Here is a 19,684-nt window from a genome sequence, read left to right as displayed (position 1 = left end):
TAATGTCGACGATATTGTCATCGATTGAATATGTAGTTTATTGAGCTAGACCTGTCAATCTTAAACAAACAAACGTCGCACTAAGACGACAAACAAAACTACAATGCATTGAGTCACCGAAATCATGAAAATAAATGCTAAATAAAAACATAAACTATGTGAAAACCACTTACGATAACTTGGCAATTTATATCGATTTGAGGCAAAAAGCCACCCGATCTAAAAAAGTAAATATTAGTGGTTCGGTTGGGATGACATCTAGCAAAATACAACCCGATCCAATTTGATGAGGTTTAGTTTGGATCAATTTTTGGATATCAAAATTATAATTTTGTGAAAAAATCTATTAAAATTAATATCATGTTTTTTTTTTTTATATATATAGTAAAACAACTTCATTTCAAACCAAAAGTGTTTGAAGCACCTTTGGCTTTGATAGGATTATGAAAAGTGTAAACCACCAATTTAGGCCCCGTCTGTCTTGTAAGTGATTATCAAATTAGTCTATGACTTTAGTAATATTTTAAAATAGTCATGTCTTTGTCAAAAGTTTCTTAATTAAATCCATGTTTCTATGTTTTTTTTTTCACACGACGAGGGATTTAATTGAAAAACTTTTGCCAAACATTAATAGAGTCAATGACTAATTTGAGAATCACTTGCAAAGACAAGGACTAATTTGATGGTTTCCTCGTTATAAAATTAAAAACAATTTAAGTAAACTAGGAAAAAGAACAACCACACGTGACAAACCCTCTTATTATCCATTTCTTTGCAAGATACACACACAACCACTGATCACATTCACAGGAAGAAAAAAAATGTCCTCTATCTCTTTTTGTTGCTACAATGGTGCTGCGGCTCCACCAACTTTTCTTCATAAAGTTCCACTTCAACCAATCACACTAACAAGAAGTATACAACGAAGACAGAGCACAATCACTACTTCTGCTTCAAAAGGATTCTCATTTAATTCGGTTTGCATACTTTAGCTTATACAAACTATGTTTTTTTTTTTTTTTTTTTTTTTTTTTTTTTTTTTTTTTTACGAAAATATTGTTATTTATAGCATTTCAATAATTAAAATTTAATCATTATAATTTCGTACAACGATAACAATCAAACATTATCTTGCTAAGTATCATCGGCATTAATTATAACACTAACGGTATATATGGCCACTTTAGCAAGATCATGAACAATCTTATTTGTTTATCTTTGCACAAACTCCACGCTAGAGTTTCCAAATTATATGATTAGAAGGTTCCATATTTTTTAAATAATCTTTTTCCGTTAACCAAGTGATTGGGATGGATCTCCTTACAAATTGTTCGAAAGAATCTTAATTCGATTCTCGACTTAAATTGTGTGCTTGCACAATATGTATTGTCTTTTAAACCTTATCTTACTAATATTGCCATATTAATTGGGTGCTTTTGTTGTTGATTTTTCATGTTTCATTGCTGTTGTGTAGATATTTTTTAAAAGCTGTAAAAGTTGCGAAGGCAAAGGGGCCATCGAATGTCCAGGATGTAAGGTAGTATTATTATGACTCTTTGCTAGTCTCACCCTATATAATTCTAGTTATATCCAAATTTATTTAAAATTTTACAATAATATCAAAATTGCTCTGTTCAAGTAAATTTCTAAAAACTCATCTTTTATGATCATTCTAAATTCTCACCCCTTTCATCCACAAATCATCATAGATGTGCAACCAAGATCTGAATCAACATCTTTGTCATTGATCTGTAATCTATTCATAAATTTCATTTTCTAAGAGTTTATATTTGTTTTGGTATGAGATATGCACGTGTTAACCGCAATTTGATTTCACTTAGTGAGAGGTTAGTGTAAATTAAGTTTACGTATCTATATGAGAGGTTAGTGTAAGTTAATGTAAATTCAGTTTATGTATGTTCAATTTAGGTTAATGTAAATTCAGTTTACTTATGTTCAATTTAGGTTAATGTAAATTAAGTTTACGTGTGTATATAAGAGGTTAGTGTCAATTCAGTTTACTTATGTTCAATTTAGGTTAATGTAAATTAAGTTTACATATTTATATAAGAGGGTTAGTATAATTTCAGTTTACGGTTATTGTAAATTTAGTTTACGTATGTTCAATCTATGTTCAATCTACGTTAATGTAAATTCAATTTACGTATGTTTAATTTATGTTAATGTAAATTAAGTTTACATGTGTATATAAGATGTTAGCGTCAATTCAGTTTACTTATGATCAATTTAGGTTAATGTAAATTAAGTTTACGTATTTATATAAGAGGGTTAGTGTAATTTCAGTTTACAGAGAGTTAGTGTAAATTTAGTTTACGTATGTTCAAGCTACGTCAATGTAAATTCAATTTACGTATGTTTAATTTAGGTTAATGTAAATTAAGTTTACGTATGTATATAAGAGGTTAGTGTGAATTCAGTTTACTTATGTTCAATTTAGGTTAATGTAAATTAAGTTTATATATATATATATATATATATATATATATATGAGGACATATCAAGTGAGAGGAGTAGTTATAATGAGAGATGAGAGGAATTAATTTCGACCGTTGGATTTAAATCAAAGGCTGAGATTAAAATGCTCTTTAAAATGGGTCAAGTAGTGCAACCTATACACTTCTTCTTCTCCACTTCGTCTTTCTCTCTCTGTGTAACTTCTACAGGTTCTTTTTGTGTCTCTTCTTATTTTCATGGTCTTAATTTCATCATTTGGTCAAAACAAAATCCTTCCCTATCACCATTGTAAATAAAAAGACCCATTTTTTGGGGTTTTTTTGGTCAGGGTTAAATTCAAACTTACGTGGTCTCTCACGCTTCTTTCTGTTCCAGAACCACTTTCGTCTCCCAATCGTGAAAGAAAACAGGTTGCTTAGCCATAAAATTCAATTTTGGAAAAGGGTTAAATTCAAACAGCTGTGACTCTAATTTGTTTAGATTCGATAGACAATTTGATTAAAAGCATGATTTTTATTATAGAGAAATTAAAGTTGAATAAGAATCAGCCTTGCTCAAGAACCGAAAATGTTAGATCTAAAAGAAAGAATCGCAACAGTATCAAAGAAGAATTGTTTTTTTGTTCGTAAGGAAGAATGATCGCTAAAAAAAATAACGGAAAAGACACGAAGGAAACCAGAGGTCGGAAAGAATAGGATGCTATTGCCAAAATTAAGTATTACCATAAAGATTAATCTAAGGGCCACAATTGAACACTCTCATCTCTCATTATAAAAGTCCTCTCACTTGATATGTCCTATATATATATATATATAAGAGGGTTAATGTAAATTTAGTTTACAAATGTACAATTAAAGAGGTTAATGTAAATTAAGTTTACGGATTAGCTAAGATAGTTGATTTCAGAGAGACTCTGTGCACGCAATATGTGAAATTAGGTTAATGTAAATTAAGTTTACGGATTAGCCAATATGTGAATTAGGTTTGGAAGTTTCAAAAACACGGTGTGTGTGTGTGTGTGTGTGTGTTTGAAAGGAGGAATATGTGAATTAGGTTTACGTTAGGTTTCAGTGATTAAGCGATGGATGAAAGAATTTTAGATTAATTTGAAATTTTTATTTTAGTTAAAGGATATATTAGTCAGTCGGAGGTGTAACTTGTTTTTTGGGGTGTGAGTAGCATCTGCCTATTATTATTATTTATGAAATGTCTACAAATTAAATCCTAAACAATTATACATTAGTAAAAATGATTATTTTCATATATTGCCATTGCAGCTATGTTTTTAATTAGAATGATTGTTTAATTTGGACTTTTACAGGGATCAGGAAAGAATAAAAAGAATGGAAATGTGTTTGAACGGTGGAAGTAAGTTCTTCTCCCTTGCATTATCTTTGGTATGATAGTAATCTACCGTGATTTTGCAAAAGCTATAAATGTGGTTTCTGGAAAATAACAATAAATTATCGTGATTTTAACATATTTACCGTGACACAAAACATGGACTAGTATTGTGATGTGTCAATAACTGTTTTAGAAACTAAACTTAATAGATATATATTTTATAAAGATTAAAAATATATTTAACCTTCCTAATACACTAGTATAATTGTATAGATGCTTTGGCTGCCAAGGATTTGGGTTGATCAGTTGCCCCAGCTGTGGAAAGGGAGGGTTGACCCCAGAGCAAACAGGAGAAAGATAAAGAAGCTTCAAACACAACCAACTTTTTTACTAGAGTGAAGAATTTGGAGATGGTGTAAAATTACATGAACTAGTGTGCATGTGCATGTGAATATAATTATGTTTTGATAATTTACAAGGCAAAAAGAAAAATATAGATCAAGGCAATCCAAGTCTTGTATTATGAGTTTATTTACTTGAAATTCAGATGTTTTAGGATATTTATGTGAGTAATGTAAAAGCTCTCTTGACATCAGATGACACTTCACACTTTTTTTTTATATATATAAAACATAGTAATAAAATAGAATTTTTAATTGGTTTTTATAAAAGCAACTAAAAACCTTTTCAAAATTCCAAATGCAAACTATGAGAAAGATGAGCAAAACTCTCTTCGGATAGAATCTATCTTAACATATGATCATTTTCTGGTTACTTGTGAAGAGCTAAATGATGAGACAATTAAACTCAGAAGATCTGTTTCTTACCAAATGATTATTTCACATATTGGTGGATTGCTTTCTAAGTTTTGTGACTATAAATTCAACATGTAGCCAACTAAGTAGCAGACATATTTGCAAAGTTAAGTTTGAATTTACCTATTAGTCTGAAGACTTTTCATATTGTTCATGATTTTCTCTCTTTAGCATGATTAGTTAATAAGAGTGGTTGTCTTATTGCAACGAGCTTTTAGTATTTCGCAAAAATATGATGTCTTAACTACGTGATTTTGGAGCTTGCTTAAGAATAAATATAGAGGAATGAAATAAGGTTTGGTCCTATCCTGTTTTGAGAGTGTTTAGGCACTCTTTTTTAACACCCACTCTTATTGGATGCAGTTCATGTGAGTTTTACACTTTTTAAATGGATATCACATAAACTTGTAAGACCTACATGATTTTCGCAAATAAAAAAATGTGTGTTAAAAGAAAATGTTATAAAGACAATGTTCATAGCGTTTTTAAAACGTCTAACTTTTATTTTATCTAAACCATAGCTTAAGACAAACACATGATTCTGATGGTGTGAATTGTGTGTGATTTATTGACCATGTTAAAACTTTTGCGCATTAAAATTGAACTTAAAGATAAATAATGGGTAAGAGTTATTTTGGTTCAACGGGTGACCATTATAGTTTTTTGATAAGTCAATAATTAGGTGGTTTTTAAGTGTTTATTTTAGTAGAATTTTATGTGTTTTAATTTCTTTTTAGAACTTTGGTATTTCAAATTTGTTTGTTTTTATTTTAGGTTCAAATATGATGAAATATCGAGTCTTTGAGCAAAAGAAGGGATTTAGAAGCATGGTTAGGGAAAGAAAGGATTTAAGCATGATTCAAGGCTGACTGAGGAGCAAAATATGAAGATTTTTCTGCCTATTTATCGCGCACGGTCGTGCCTGCCACTGCACTGACCGTGCACCCCTGTTACCAAACCATGTGCCACAACGCCGAGAGCTGCACACGGTCTGTGCTCAGCTACACACGGCCGTGCGCGATTCTAGTACTCCCTTTGCTTCTTTTGCGATTTCACCAAGCACTGTCGTGTGCCTTGCAAGCACGACCGTGCGTGGTTTCAGGTGCCTTGTTTAGTGATATTTTTAACTTAAAAGCCCATGGGTTGCCTTGTAATGCATTGTTAATACCTTTTCTAGGGTTTAGGCTAGTCTTGGGGCTATAAATTGAGCAGCCATCATACTTGTTATTCATCTTTGAAGCTTGAAATATCTGTGATAGTTGTTTTCCATTGAATCAAATTGATCAAAGCTTTATTTTCTTGTTCTTTAATTCCTTGTTCTTTACAATTCTGCACTTTTACATTCAGCAATCTACTTCCATGTCTATCTATTCCGTCAATTTAATTTCTTCATCTACCAAGACCACGAGTGAGTAGATCTATAGGTCTTGGGATTGTTGGATGAGTCTAATAGCTTAAATCCTATCAAACCAAGCATAGAACCTACTCTTATGTTGGTCTATTTTCTAATCTAATCACATAGTTTTTAAATTCAATAAAAAGTATTGAACGATGGACCGAAAGGTGAAGTCCAATAACTATTATTTCATCATCTGAAATATCAAACGATGGATCGAAAGATGAATTTTGATGTTGGAACAAATGTGATTAGACAAGACAACACAAAACTTGATGGGAACACCCCAGATGAATAGTTTTGTGAAGTATTGAGATTTTTAGGGTTTCGTTCTTAAGATTTCAATAACAATCAACCATGAGAATAAGCGTGGTTGTTATCGAAATACATTCATGGAAACCGAAAGGAGTTATGAAATACCTTAGAGAAACCTATCTTTAGAAAATAAATCTAACATAAGAGGAAAATATAGGTTTGGATTGAGAGTGATTTGTCATATGACGAACTAATAATCCCGATCCGCTTTTAATTTCTAAATTTTATTCCAACGCTTTGTTAAACCTCTAAACTTTGATCTTTTCAGCTAATCATAATTAGAAAGAAAATCGGTAATTACAACAACTCCCCGTGGAACGATATTTTACTACTTCGATAGAACCGTGCGCTTGCGGATTTCGCTATAATTTCTCTATCGGAATTCCAAAATAGTCATTGATTTTTTATTCCATTAATCAAAATAGTCTCTCGTGTTAAAATGTTCGTTAATAATGTCATATCAGAGTTAATATACCTTCTTTTTTTTTTTTTAAATAATCATTCAATATTCTTATTTATTTTCTCGTATCAATCCTCATAAATATTTATTGTCATAACTGTGCTTAGGAAACTAGAACTGGTCGAACACTAAATTATCCTTCAACATTCAAAGTATGGTTGATAGCCTCAAAGCTTCTTATCCTTCCATTTGAAGTACTATTGATGAAGACAAATTCATCAAGTGGAGCAACAATAATCATTTTTGTGTCATCGTTAATGTTGATGGAAGTTGCCTTGGATCTCCTATAAGAGCAGGTTATGGAAGAATTTTAAGAAATTATGCAGGTTTTTTCTTGTCAGGCTTTTCTAGATACATTCAAAATTCATCTGATATCTTGTATGCTGAGCTCTATGCCATCTATAAGGGTCTTTTGTTGGCCAAAGAAATGGGTATTACTGATTTTGTTTGCTACTCTGATTCTTTACATTGTATCACCATCCCCAATAATGAGGTTTCATGCTTATGTTTGTTCTAATCCAAGACATAAAAGATTTATTGGAGTAAGAAAATGTTACCATTAATCAATGTACGGATTTTTTTTTTCTCAAGCTTGGTGCCTCTTCTGACCTTGAGTTTCTTTGGCATGAGTCTCCTCCGATAAACCTCAAGAATCTCCTCTAAAATGATGCGGCTCGAATTATCCTTTTGAGAGGTTTGCTCTATTTTTTGTTCTTTTTTTGTTTTGTTTACACAAAAAAAAATCTGTTATAATCAATATTAATCAAAAATTATTTTCATCTGTATCCCCGTGAGCTTAGCTCAGTTGATAGGGATATTGCATATTATATGCAGGGGCCGGGGTTCGAACCCCGGACACCTCACTTCTCCACAATTAAAATGTGTGAGCTCTAGCTCTAGGCTACTTGACAAAAAAAAAAAAAAGTATTATTAATGAGTATTTTGAAATTTCGATCGATCATTGTGCCACCAAAATGACTATTATTCGCTACATCAAGTCATAAACTCGTGCGGCTGCATTAGGGGAAAAACGAATACCCGCCGCCGAGAAAAAGGAGCTGTGATTTTGTGAACACATCAAACAAACGAATGTTTACTCACCTACAGCAGATACAACATAGATGCGCGTAGCAGTTAGAGCAACATGTTTACTCACTACTCATCATTTGAGCTTCATCATTCACTCTCCAATTTCCCAATTCTTCAAAACCAACCAATTTCCCAAACTCATTCACTCCAATACCCACTTGCCACTCCAAACCGTTACAACCAACTCAAATTCAAATTCCCTCATTTCCACATACTCCCGCCTTCCACAAACTTACACCTCATTAATAAACTCATTCTCAACAACATTATCATCATGTACAAAACTCGAAAACCTCGAGTTCGGTACATCAGTTCATACTTCCATAATTAAAAACGGATTCGAATCCGATACGTTACTCACACGTCACCTCATTCATTTCTACGCTAAATGCAAATGTTTGAACTCCGCTCGAACATTATTCAATTCTGTGTCGAGGTTAGACAATCTCGACACAGCTACATTTACTGCTTTAATTGGTGGTTATGTTCGTGTTGGGATGTTTGATGACGCACTCCAACTGTTTGATGAAATGCAAAGTGGTTTTGTTTTGGATGAATTGGTGATTGTGACGGTTTTGAATGCGTGTGTGAATTTAGGGAAGTTGGATCACGCATGTGAATTGTTTGATGAGATGGATGGTTGTGGTAATGTTGTTGCGTGGAATGTTATGATTTCTGGTCATGGTAAGAGAGGTTATCATAAGGAGGCGGTTGAGTTTTATCGAAAAATGAGGATGAATGGTGTGATATCGTCGAGGTCTACATTGGCGAGTGTTTTGAGTGCGGTTGCTGGTTTGGGTGATTTGGGGTGTGGTTTGTTGGTTCATGGGGAGGCGGTTAAATTAGGGTTTGAGTCGAGTGTTTATGTGGCGAGTTCGTTGATTAATATGTATGGGAAATGTGAAATGCTGTGTGATGCGAAGAAAGTGTTTGATGTTGTGTGTGATAGAAATGTTGTTATGTGGAATACCATTCTTGGTGTTTATGCGCAGAATGGTTGTTTAAGTGATGTTATGGAGTTGTTCTCTGAGATGATGGGGTGTGGTAATGACCCGGATGAGTTTACATACTCTAGCATTTTGAGTTCATGTGCGTGCTTTGATTTCTTAGATATCGGTCGCCAGTTGCATTCAACTATTATCAAGAAAAGGTTTACGGATAATTTATGCGTGAACAATGCATTGGTGGATATGTATGCTAAGGCTGGGGCTTTGAAGGAAGCTAGAAAACAATTTGAGCGCATGAAATATCGAGATAATATTTCGTGGAATGCTATTCTTGTTGGATACGTGCAAGAAGAAGAGGAAACTGAAGCTTTCAACATGTTTCGGAGAATGAATCGACATGGCGTTGTACCGGACGAGGTATGCATGGCCAGTATTCTCAGTGCTTGTGGAAATATTAAGGTACTAGAAGCAGGACTGCAATTCCATGGCCTTTCAGTTAAGTTGGGTTTAGACACAAACCTTTTCGCTGGAAGCTCTCTTATTGACATGTATTCCAAGTGTGGGGGAATCGAAGATGCGCGTAAAATTTATTCTTGCATGCCCGAGTGGAGTGTGGTCTCAATGAATGCTCTGATCGCAGGATATGCTATAAAAGATACAAAAGAAGCAATTAATCTTCTGCATGAGATGCAGATATTGGGATTGAAGCCATCTGAAATCACATTTGCCTCCCTCATAGATTGTTGTAAGGAGTCTCCTAAGGTGATTTTAGGGATGCAGATTCATTGTGCTATATTAAAGAATGGTCTTTTATGTGGTAGTGAATTCTTAGGTACCTCTTTGTTGGGCATGTATATGGATTCACAGAAGTTGGCTGAAGGGAACATTCTTTTCTCGGAGTTATCTAACCTTAAAAGCATTGTGCTGTGGACAGCTTTAATATCTGGACATACTCAAAATGATTGCAGTGATCAGGCCTTAAACTTGTACCGAGAAATGCGTGACAACAATATCTTACCAGACCAAGCAACATTTGTTACCGTTCTGCGAGCCTGTGCCCTCTTATCCTCGCTGCAAGACGGTCAAGAGATACATTCTCTGATTTTCCATACTGGTTTTGACTTAGATGAATTAACCAGCAGTGCCCTTGTAGATATGTATGCTAAATGCGGAGATGTAAAAAGTGCTGCAAAAGTTTTCGAAGAATTGCCTATAAAAAAAGATGTGATTTCTTGGAATTCAATGATTGTTGGGTTTGCGAAAAATGGTTATGCGGAAAGGGCACTGAAGGTCTTTGATGAGATGACTTTATCATCTGTTTCACCGGATGATGTCACATTCCTTGGAGTGCTCACTGCCTGTAGTCATGCAGGGCTGGTTTCTGAGGGTCGACAAATTTTTGACAACATGGTAAACTATTACAGCATTCACCCGAGAGTAGATCACCACGCTTGCATGGTTGATCTACTTGGTCGATGTGGTTTTCTTGAAGAAGCTGAAGAGTTCATTGACAAACTAGATGTGGAACCCAATGCAATGATTTGGGCTAATTTATTGGGTGCTTGCAGTATACATGGAGATGAAAAAAGGGGACTGAGAGCGGCTGAGAAACTTATCGAGTTAGAACCGCAAAATTCTTCTCCATATGTACTACTTTATAATATGCATGCTGGATCAGGACATTGGGATGAAGCTAAATCTCTAAGGAGAACAATGGTACAGAATGAAGTTCAAAAAACGCCCGGGTGTAGCTGGATTGTAGTTGACAAAACGACCAACTTGTTTGTCGCCAGTGATATGTCACATCCTAGTTCTGATGAAATTTCACATGCTTTGAAGCACCTGGCAGCACTAATGAGAGACAATAGATTGCAGGAAGATGGAATTTCCCCGGCCAGTTAAATCTAGTTGTTCAAAACAATGGTAAAAGAGAGAAAAGATGGAAATAAGTCTCCTTTATGTTATTTTTAAAGTGTTTCTTGTTGTTTGTGGAAAGGAAAAGAAAGGAAATGAATAACCATTTGCAAAGGTTGAATAGAATGTATTCTTATAGATTTTTTGTAAATAGGTAGACACATTATTTACATTAATGGATGCTTATTTGAACAGGAGATTCGGTTTCAGCTTTGCTTGGACTGGTTTTTTTCAGGCTCTTGAGGTCAGCTGCTTTACATTTTGATTTTTATCATTTGTTGATATCAATGAATGGTTTTAATTATGAGTTGTCTTTGAAGCTTTACTTTTTTATATTTATCATTGGTTGATATGATGCTATATGATATATTAACTTTTTTATTTTTTTGAGAGAATATGATATATTTACTATTTTTATTGTCTCTGAAATGCCTTCATCTACAACAAATTCAAATTCCCTCATATCCACATACTCACGCCAAAACTTATTCCGATAAGTTCTTCAACTTACATCTCATTAATTGAACTTGATTTCTTTTGAACAATTCGTCATTTGGTGTAGTTTATCAATCATTTGAGTACAATCATTTGGTTTCAATAGTTTTTTTTTATTTTATGAAAAATTATAGATTTTTATTTTTCGGGCAAGAATGAAAAATTATAGTTAATAGACAGCTAAAATATTGTACTTATTTAGCATGTACTCCCTCTTGTCTCAATTTTTGAAATTTATTGAATAATTGATGTATCTAGTTTATAATATAGATGAGATACATCAATTAAACAAATCTGAAAATATAATTTTTGCTTATAATTTAGATCGGAGTGAGTATTTTTATTAAGACGAATTAAACTTTCATTAAACAAAACATTGTGCTTATATGGCATGCATAATTTCTATCGGCAATGCTATCGGAACACAGCGTTTTAATTTTTTTTGGTAGTGTTACAATGTAACGAGGCAAAAAAAGAAAAAAAGAGGGAAAAACAAAATTAAGTTTCAAGCTTATCTCTCAGGATAAGAGATTCCATGCCTGGCGGAGCATGTGAGCAGAGCACCTTGCATTTGATCATTCCTTAGCCATAAAATCTGCACACATATTTTGTTCCTAAGAACATGCACCAATGTTGTATTTCCATTTCCATGTAAATAATCTCTAATATGAACGATGTCAGTCGCATCTGATAGCACGCAACTCAGCTAATAACACACCGTTTTAACAATAATGAGACACATACACTTTTCAACTCAAATTTTGTGTTACAAAAATCCTCATTTATATTAAAAAATAAGTTTTGTCGAACAAAACATAAAACAAAATAAAGTGACAGCAAAAAACTTTTTTCACCGTACAAATATGGTGAATAGTGTAGGTTTCCGTATTGTTACCTAAATGGTGTGTTCCAATAGTATTTTTTCAATCTAAACTTTTCTTAAACAAAATACACTACAAACGGAGTCCACAATCTAATTCAACAATTCAACAATAAAAACTGATAGAATTTTATATAACATGATGATAATAATGTTGAGAATAAAATGTCATATAATTTCTGTAATACAAACATGCACCGAAAACCCCATTAGAAAATACACTATTTATTTTATCCAGACGTCCTAGTTCAACTGGAATAATGCCGAAATTGTTAGGCTAGATACCATGACAGGGGTTCGAACCCCGGTACCTCCACTTGTATGTGTGAGTTTATAATGACTTTGCCATTTCGTCTATCTACCGAAAAAAAATACACTATTTTGTTGGAAGAAGCAGTCAAACAATATGTGTGGAATTTGTACGTAACTATAGGAGTTAGTTTCCAGAAATAGTGAGTTCTAATTATTTTACTGAGTTTTGATTGCATGAATTTCGTATCTCAAATCTCTACAGAAGACTGAAACACAACAAAAGGTATCCACTCAAAGGACACAAACCATCAACTTAGCTTTTACTTTATATGTTGAATTTGATTACCTGAGCCATTCCTTGGGAGCTTGGTATTCCATTACACATTTGCCTCTGGCTAAGGTTCGTTTATCTTTCATTATTCTTTCTTTTTTGCCATATCTGCTTCACTTTTATTGAATGCATGTATATATTGCAACATTTCTATATACTTCAATGTTAAATTTTGACACCGTCAAAAAATTACAATCGATCATACGTGTGACTTTAGATGTAATTATGATATTATGATCACCGTTGAACTTTAAAAGGCCAATGTTTCATATTTATTGCAACATTTATATATATGTTCAGTGTTTAATTTTGATATTGTCAAACAATTGCAATCAAATATATATAGGTGATTTAAAAGTAATTTTGATTAATGTTAAATATTTTTGAAGAATCTGAGAATTATGATAGATTAAATTTGCAAAAAAATATTTACATGGATAATGTACATGAATAAAATCCAACTTCAATACTAATGTCTAGGAAAGCCTAAATTTATTTATTAGTATATATGCATTTGGTTAGCGGTTCCCCCCCGATGAGTGTGTATAGAAAAATATATGTTGAGAGAAGTCAAATCGTTATATTGATCATAGTTATCTTAAGAGATTAGTCTCTGTAGTTAGATATTATGAGTAAGATATCGTTTCAAACTAGATGGCATTCATTATAATCAAGTAGAAAGAAGTTTATTTCAATGATTTTCGAAACTCCAAAACAAAAAACTAATTGCATATTTGTGGATGTCTTGCATAACAGGAAAACTGATATATATATAATAACTTGAACTGCACACCACAAGAAAAGAGAGGATGTCAGACTTGGAAAACTTGCTTCTAGAGGCAGCAGGTGTGACAAAGCGACAAAAGCTTCGAAACACGAGACAGAAACACGAGGATGCATCATTATCTGATAATGAAAGTGATTCCAAAGAGGAAGATTCTGATAAAGGTGTTGGTAATGGAAACAAAAGGCCAAAAACAATTACATCTCAAGTTCCATTGAAGAAGAGGTTAGAATTGGAAACTACCAAAAGAGGTAGCAATGAAGACAAAAACAAAGGAGAAGGTATTGAATCGACGGATCGTGAAGATGGTGTTAGAGAAGATGATAGCAGTGAAGAATCTGAGGGTATTGGTGGTGATCTTTACAAGAATGAAGATGACAAAAAAAGGCTTGCTAAGATGACAGAACTCGAAAGAGAAATGATTTTATCTGAAAGAGCAACCAAAAAAGGCGATAAAGAGGTGAAAGAGAAAATGATCATGAGAATGAAGAGAGAAAAAAATAATTCATCTGCAAGAGCTTCTAGTTCTAATAATCAATCATCACCTCTTCCTTCATCTACCAAGATTCGTTCATCAGCTAGAAATGCCGAGAAAACAGCTGCAAAAGGCGATGCCTTAAGCGAATTGCGCGCGAAAAGAATGAAGCAACAAGTCACAGACAATCATGGAAAATCAGAAGTGAAGAAAAAGAAGACAGAAACATTAGAAACTAGTCCAAGTAGCTCAAGTGAAAGTGAAAGTGTTGTGAGATCTGAAAGTGAAAAAGAATCTTCTTCTGATGACGGCGAACTAGTTGACAGTGATGATGATAAGAACATGGATGATTTAGATAAACCGACGTTTGAAGATATAAAAGAAATTACCATAAAGAGGTCAAGGCTTGTGAAATGGTTGAATGAACCATTTTTTGAGGAACTAATAGTTGGTTGTTTTGTGAGAGTTGGTATAGGAAAATCGGAAAATGTACCTGTTTATAGACTCTGCATGGTTCAAAAAGTTGAGTGTGGTAATCCTAATAAACACTACAAAGTAGAAAATAAAGTGACTCATAAGTACTTAGTCTGTGTTTGGGGAAGTGAAAATTCTGCTAAAAAAATTCAAGTTGCTGTAGTTTCTGAATCTGCACCATTAGAGAAAGAGTTCAAACATTGGATTAGAGAAGTCGAGAGAACATGTAGCTATATGCCAAGTAAGGTAAATATAATCGAAAAGAAGGAAGCTATAAGAAAAACAAACACATATGTTTACTCGGCCGCCACAGTGAAACAAATGTTGGAGGAGAAAAAAACTGCACCTTCTAGGCCGTTGAATGTTGCGGTCGAAAAGGATAAGTTAAAGAGGGAGTTTGAATTAGCGGAAAGTAAAAACGACGAGGCATGGATGGAGAGGATTCAAACAAAGTTGGCAGAATTGGAAGCATTGCGTCGTGCGAGAGAGAACAATGTTAAGGCTATTAGGCTTGAGGAGATGAACAGAAAGAATCGTGTTGAGAATTATAAAAACCTGTCCGAGCATAGAAATATGATGAATGCGAATTTGAAAGCGGGAGAGGAAGGGTATGATCCTTTCTCTAGAAGGTGGACAAGGTCAAGAAACTACTACAATGAAGATCAAGGTAAAGAGAGTAAAGAAGAAGATGGTAAAGAAGAAAAGGACGATAAAATAGTCGATGTCGAGGCTACAAAAGAATCATTGAAAGAAGCTGCTAATGCAGGAAAGTTGACTGATACTATTGCTCCTGTGGATGTTGAAACAGAATCAAATATGTTGCATGATTTTGAGTTGCAAATTTCATTGGCTGAACTTCAGAAGTTTGGTAGTGGAGAAGAACAAAGAAGAAATGTGTTTTTTGCAAGGAAACAAAAAATTGAAGCAACAATTGGTTATCAAATACCTGAAAATGATGGGAGAAAACATCATCTTACATTAACCATTAGTGACTATAAGAGAAGAATGGGGCTTCTTTGACTATGATGTTTTATGATAATGCAACTAATTATTAGTGGCAATTTAATTTCATTATTTTACTAGATTGTTTGTAAAATTTACATGCTTTACCTATTCTATTTTCTTCTTTATATATGTTTTAATGGTTCAGAATTTGAGATCAGGGTTCTATATTGCTGCTGCAATTTGCAGTTGCGATTTCACTGTGGAGACCTCTAAAACTTTTTTTTTCTTTCATCAATTAAAAATAGGTGTGCCAATAGTCCCTGCAATCTCGAAAAGGATTCTCGGATGCCAATATTCCAGAGGAAGATAATGAAAACGCACCCATACCTGGCTATGAGTTTGATTATGATTAAATGGATTAAAATCAGGTGACCAACGAAATAAACGCAACAGACCCGGATTCAAGTTCCAAGCACCATTCGACCAGACGCTTCTAAGATCATCAATACATGAGAATCGAAATTCGAAAAATCCCCAGCCCGATGGAATCTTTTCCATTGATAAATAGGTTTCCATAATTGTAACAATTTTTCAAGACCAGTATGATAAACATCTTCACTTCTTCAGTGATTTTGATTGAAAGAGAAATACCTTTCAAACAAGGTTTTGGAAACCTCTAAAACTTACAACAACTTGTATAGCACGCAAGGTCTCAAACATTCATATAAGTTTGAGAGCAATCACATTTTGTAATTAACTTTCTTAAATGCAAAAGTATTACACTAGAACAATGTAATTTAATATTGTATCAGAGTTATCGATTTGAACGACATGCTATTTATGTTCAAGCACTAAATCCAATATTACTAGATGTAATACAATGTACTGAAAACAGACTAAAGAGAGTTTATAAAAAACTGCATCGTTTACAAATCGATTTTATAAGGATGAGTTAAATGTGGTATACTATTTACCATGGGAAACGTGAATCCTTTTCCACCGTGGGAAAGGTGGCCTTTAGACCTTAAATATAATAATAAAAAATTTGAATGGTTGAGATTCTACCCTTTTCTAACTTTTTGATTTTGCAATTGAAATAAAAATTCAGACCCCACATATAAATTAAATAAAATATATTTGATTGTGCTGTTTTTTATTATTGAATGAGCCTTATTTTATAGGTTTATGAGAATCCGAAAATAATTTCAAATTTGATAATTAATTGTTAATAATTATCCATAAAAAATTAATTGATTTTTTTTGAAGGAGAAACAAAAAGTTAACTGATAAATACTAATTAAAAACGATTAAACGCATATGCAATATAGTTTATGTTTTATTTTGTTATCCTAGATATTGATTTATGAGTTCATGGTGTTTTTCACCCCCATATGCGCTAATACTTCTTTCAAAAACAAAATAAATATGCGCTAATACTTTAATGGTGTTATATAATTTTTGTTGGGGAACATTACGGAACAAAAATGTTCCAATATGCATGAAACATGTAAAATAGTAAAAAGTAAACTTCCTTAAAAAAAAGTAAAAAGAAAACTAATAAATAATTTTAAAAAGATTAAAAATCAATGAATAATAGATTGATGAAATATATCATATCAATAAAAAAAATAAGTATTAGAATATGTGTATGCGTGTGGTTTGTTTTTGAAAAATCAATCCAAAATATAATTTGAACCAGACAGTTTTTAGAAGAAACAAATATAGAATCACATCCAATGATATTTGATTTTACGCAGTTTTTGATTTTTCTGAATTAAATATACATTTTTTATTTGGATTGGTTTGGATTTGAACATAACTACTCTAACATATGGTCGAGTTCTGAATTTAACTAAGCATCATTTTATAAAAAAAAAAAAAAAACCGCCATAAAATAATATTCACCTTTTTTTATAAGATTTTTTTTTACAAGCTTTTTTTTATAAGATGATTAACCTACTTTAGTTCATATTATTCTTTAATTGTTCATTTGGAGTCATTTCATATGATCACCTAATGATTTAATTAAGAATTTAATAAAACAAAGTAGCTTTTTACAAAATGAAAAGGGTAGCAAGAGGAATAAGCTTGATGAATGCAGACAAATTGTCGAAAGCTTTGAATAATGTGTGGTTTGGTCATCTTATAGTTTGCGGACAATGATAAGAAACCGCTTGTAGTATCCAAGCTGTCTAGGCGTAAGGAGGAGGTTTCGGTTGAGGAAAAAGAGGTGGTTCAGGGTCTTGGGGAGGGAGAAAAAAATGCGAGGATGGGTGAGGGAGTAGCACCGATTGTAGGTAATGGGAAAAGCGGGGAGGGAGAAAAAATGTTAGAGTGGGTTGAGTGGAGGTGAAGGTAAATGGCGTGGTAGGAAACACGAAAGGGAGGAGGAGGGAGATGGAGATGGGAGATTCACTGCTTTTGAAGCTATCGGAGGAGTGGAGGCCGAAGGAGGGGAAGAAGGTAGATACTATTTTTCTGAATGTTGATGACAAGGGGCGAACACATAGGGTGACCGAGGAAGAGATGGATAATTTCGACGTGCCTACGAAGCTTGCTGCGCATAATACTCCATGTGTGCGTGAGTACAAGTCCGATCCAATTGACAGAGATTGGGTTGCTTCTGGTATTGTGGCGATGATTGCATCGGGGGAAACTACTTTATCAATTCAGCAACGTATGGATGACACATGTTTTAGTCACTTGGAGGTTATTCCGATGGGAGGTGATAGAACTTTCCTTCGCAGCCGGAACAATGTTGATATTTGGGAAGTATTTAATGAAGCTCTTGATTATTTTAGCATGTTTCTTTCAGAGGTGCACTAATGGTCACCGGATGACTTCCGTTACGAACGTGGAGCTTGGCTACGTGTCTATGGGACGCCGACTCATGCTTGGAACACAAATTTTTTTAATCTTTGTGTTTCTCCTTGTGGTAAGTATGTTCGGCTAGGAAACAAAGAAGAAATGTGTTTTTTTGCTAGGAAACAAAAAATTGAAGCAACAATTGGTTATCAAGTACCTCAAAATGATGGGAAAAAACATCATCTTACATTAACTATTAGTGACTATAAGAAAAGAATCGGGCTTCTTTGACCAAGAAGTTTTATGTTTATTCACCTATTATTAATGGCAATTTAATTTCATTATTTTTCTTTTGGTGGTGGCGGGTTTTCGAACCTCAGATCTTGCATATTTTATTCATTGTCCCTACCAACTGGACTAAGCTCACGAGGACATTTCACTATTTTACTTGACTGTTGGTAAAATTTACATTTAGTAGTAAATTTGCAAAAATAAAATTTATTAATTTAGTGGTCCACCTGCCACCTATGCTACACCGTGGAATTGTCATTCCTTGTTTAAATTGTCAAATCTCATAATCAAATGCATCAGCTCTTACATGTACCTTAAGCGCGAAGGCTTGAATTTGACTTTTGAGTTTACGTATTATCACAAAGTTTTCCTCTATAAGCTACTGCTATTTTTCATTGAGTCAAATATAAACAAACACAATTGTAAAAAGAAAATAAGAAAAAATGGATGAGTATCATCGAAACTTTGAAAGCAATTTTAGAGGAATAATATTTTGACATCAAATAATTTATGTTAAATACGGTGTCAACTGTTTGCGTGTATTTTTTGAATTGTAAAGTATAAGAGATAAAAAGGTAGGAGAGAGATAGAGGTAAATACAAACTACTCCTTCCCGTTTCAAATTTTAAAATGTTTTTATACACATATTAAAAAATGCATTAATTAAAAGAAAGGGATATGTTATTTTACCAAATTATCTTAATTAATTATTGGTTTGTTTTTCATTGAAGAGAAAATAATACTTTGGAAGTAGTATATATAATATTAATTGAAGGGTACAATTGAAAAGAAAAAGTTATTATTTCATTAAAAACCGAAAGTATCATTCATCTTAAAACAATTCTTTTTAGTTAAAACGACACTCATTTTGAAACGGTGAGAGTATGTTATATATAGGGATTATGGTGTCATTATTTTCATGCACTTCGTTTTATTATTGGCATCAATCAAATGATCAGGGTTAATTGGATGTTATATGCGATTCTTGAATCATATAGGAGTACAATAATGACAAAGCTATCTCAACAAATTAAATTTTGATGTTTTTTTTTGAAAGAAAATTAAATTTTGACGTTGTTGCTTCTAATCTTCAAGCGGTTGAATTTGAGACTTCTAGCAAAGTTTAAAGAGACTTATGTTATCACATCTGATCTAATCTACACTCGAATATGGTTTGCATTTCATTTGTATATGTAA

The 19,684-nt window shown here is 33.1% G+C and overlaps 2 protein-coding genes across 3 annotated transcripts; both read left to right on the top strand.

The window, feature by feature from the left end:
* The first annotated feature begins 795 nt into the window (after positions 1-795).
* Positions 796-4,416, top strand: LOC25491766 (protein PHOTOSYSTEM I ASSEMBLY 2, chloroplastic). The gene is made up of 4 exons (XM_013599787.3): positions 796-977; positions 1,475-1,537; positions 3,797-3,843; positions 4,093-4,416. Exons 1-4 carry the CDS (start codon positions 822-824, stop codon positions 4,178-4,180), a joined length of 354 nt encoding a protein of 117 aa, XP_013455241.1. The 5' UTR covers positions 796-821; the 3' UTR covers positions 4,181-4,416.
* Positions 4,417-7,757: 3,341 nt separating this feature from the next.
* LOC25491764 (protein RTF1 homolog) lies at positions 7,758-15,549 on the top strand. 2 transcript variants are annotated; one of them, XR_005645904.1, is made up of 3 exons: positions 7,758-10,764; positions 10,951-10,999; positions 12,645-12,782. XR_005645904.1 is itself a non-coding variant. In XM_013599785.3 (3 exons), the coding sequence occupies exon 3, from the start codon at positions 13,523-13,525 to the stop codon at positions 15,464-15,466; it is 1,944 nt and encodes a 647-aa protein (XP_013455239.1). In that variant the 5' UTR covers positions 10,764-10,999; positions 12,645-12,782; positions 13,470-13,522; the 3' UTR covers positions 15,467-15,549. The 2 variants fall into 2 exon arrangements, 1 of the variants encoding a protein (XP_013455239.1); XM_013599785.3 differs by adding an exon at positions 13,470-15,549 and having other exon boundaries at positions 10,764-10,999.
* The last annotated feature ends 4,135 nt before the right edge of the window (positions 15,550-19,684 follow it).

Source organism: Medicago truncatula, chromosome 4, assembly GCF_003473485.1.
Source record: "Medicago truncatula cultivar Jemalong A17 chromosome 4, MtrunA17r5.0-ANR, whole genome shotgun sequence".
In the NCBI taxonomy this organism is placed as follows: domain Eukaryota; kingdom Viridiplantae; phylum Streptophyta; class Magnoliopsida; order Fabales; family Fabaceae; genus Medicago; species Medicago truncatula.
The sequence above is the reverse complement of the archived record's forward strand: the minus strand, read 5'-3'. Positions and strand labels throughout refer to the sequence as shown.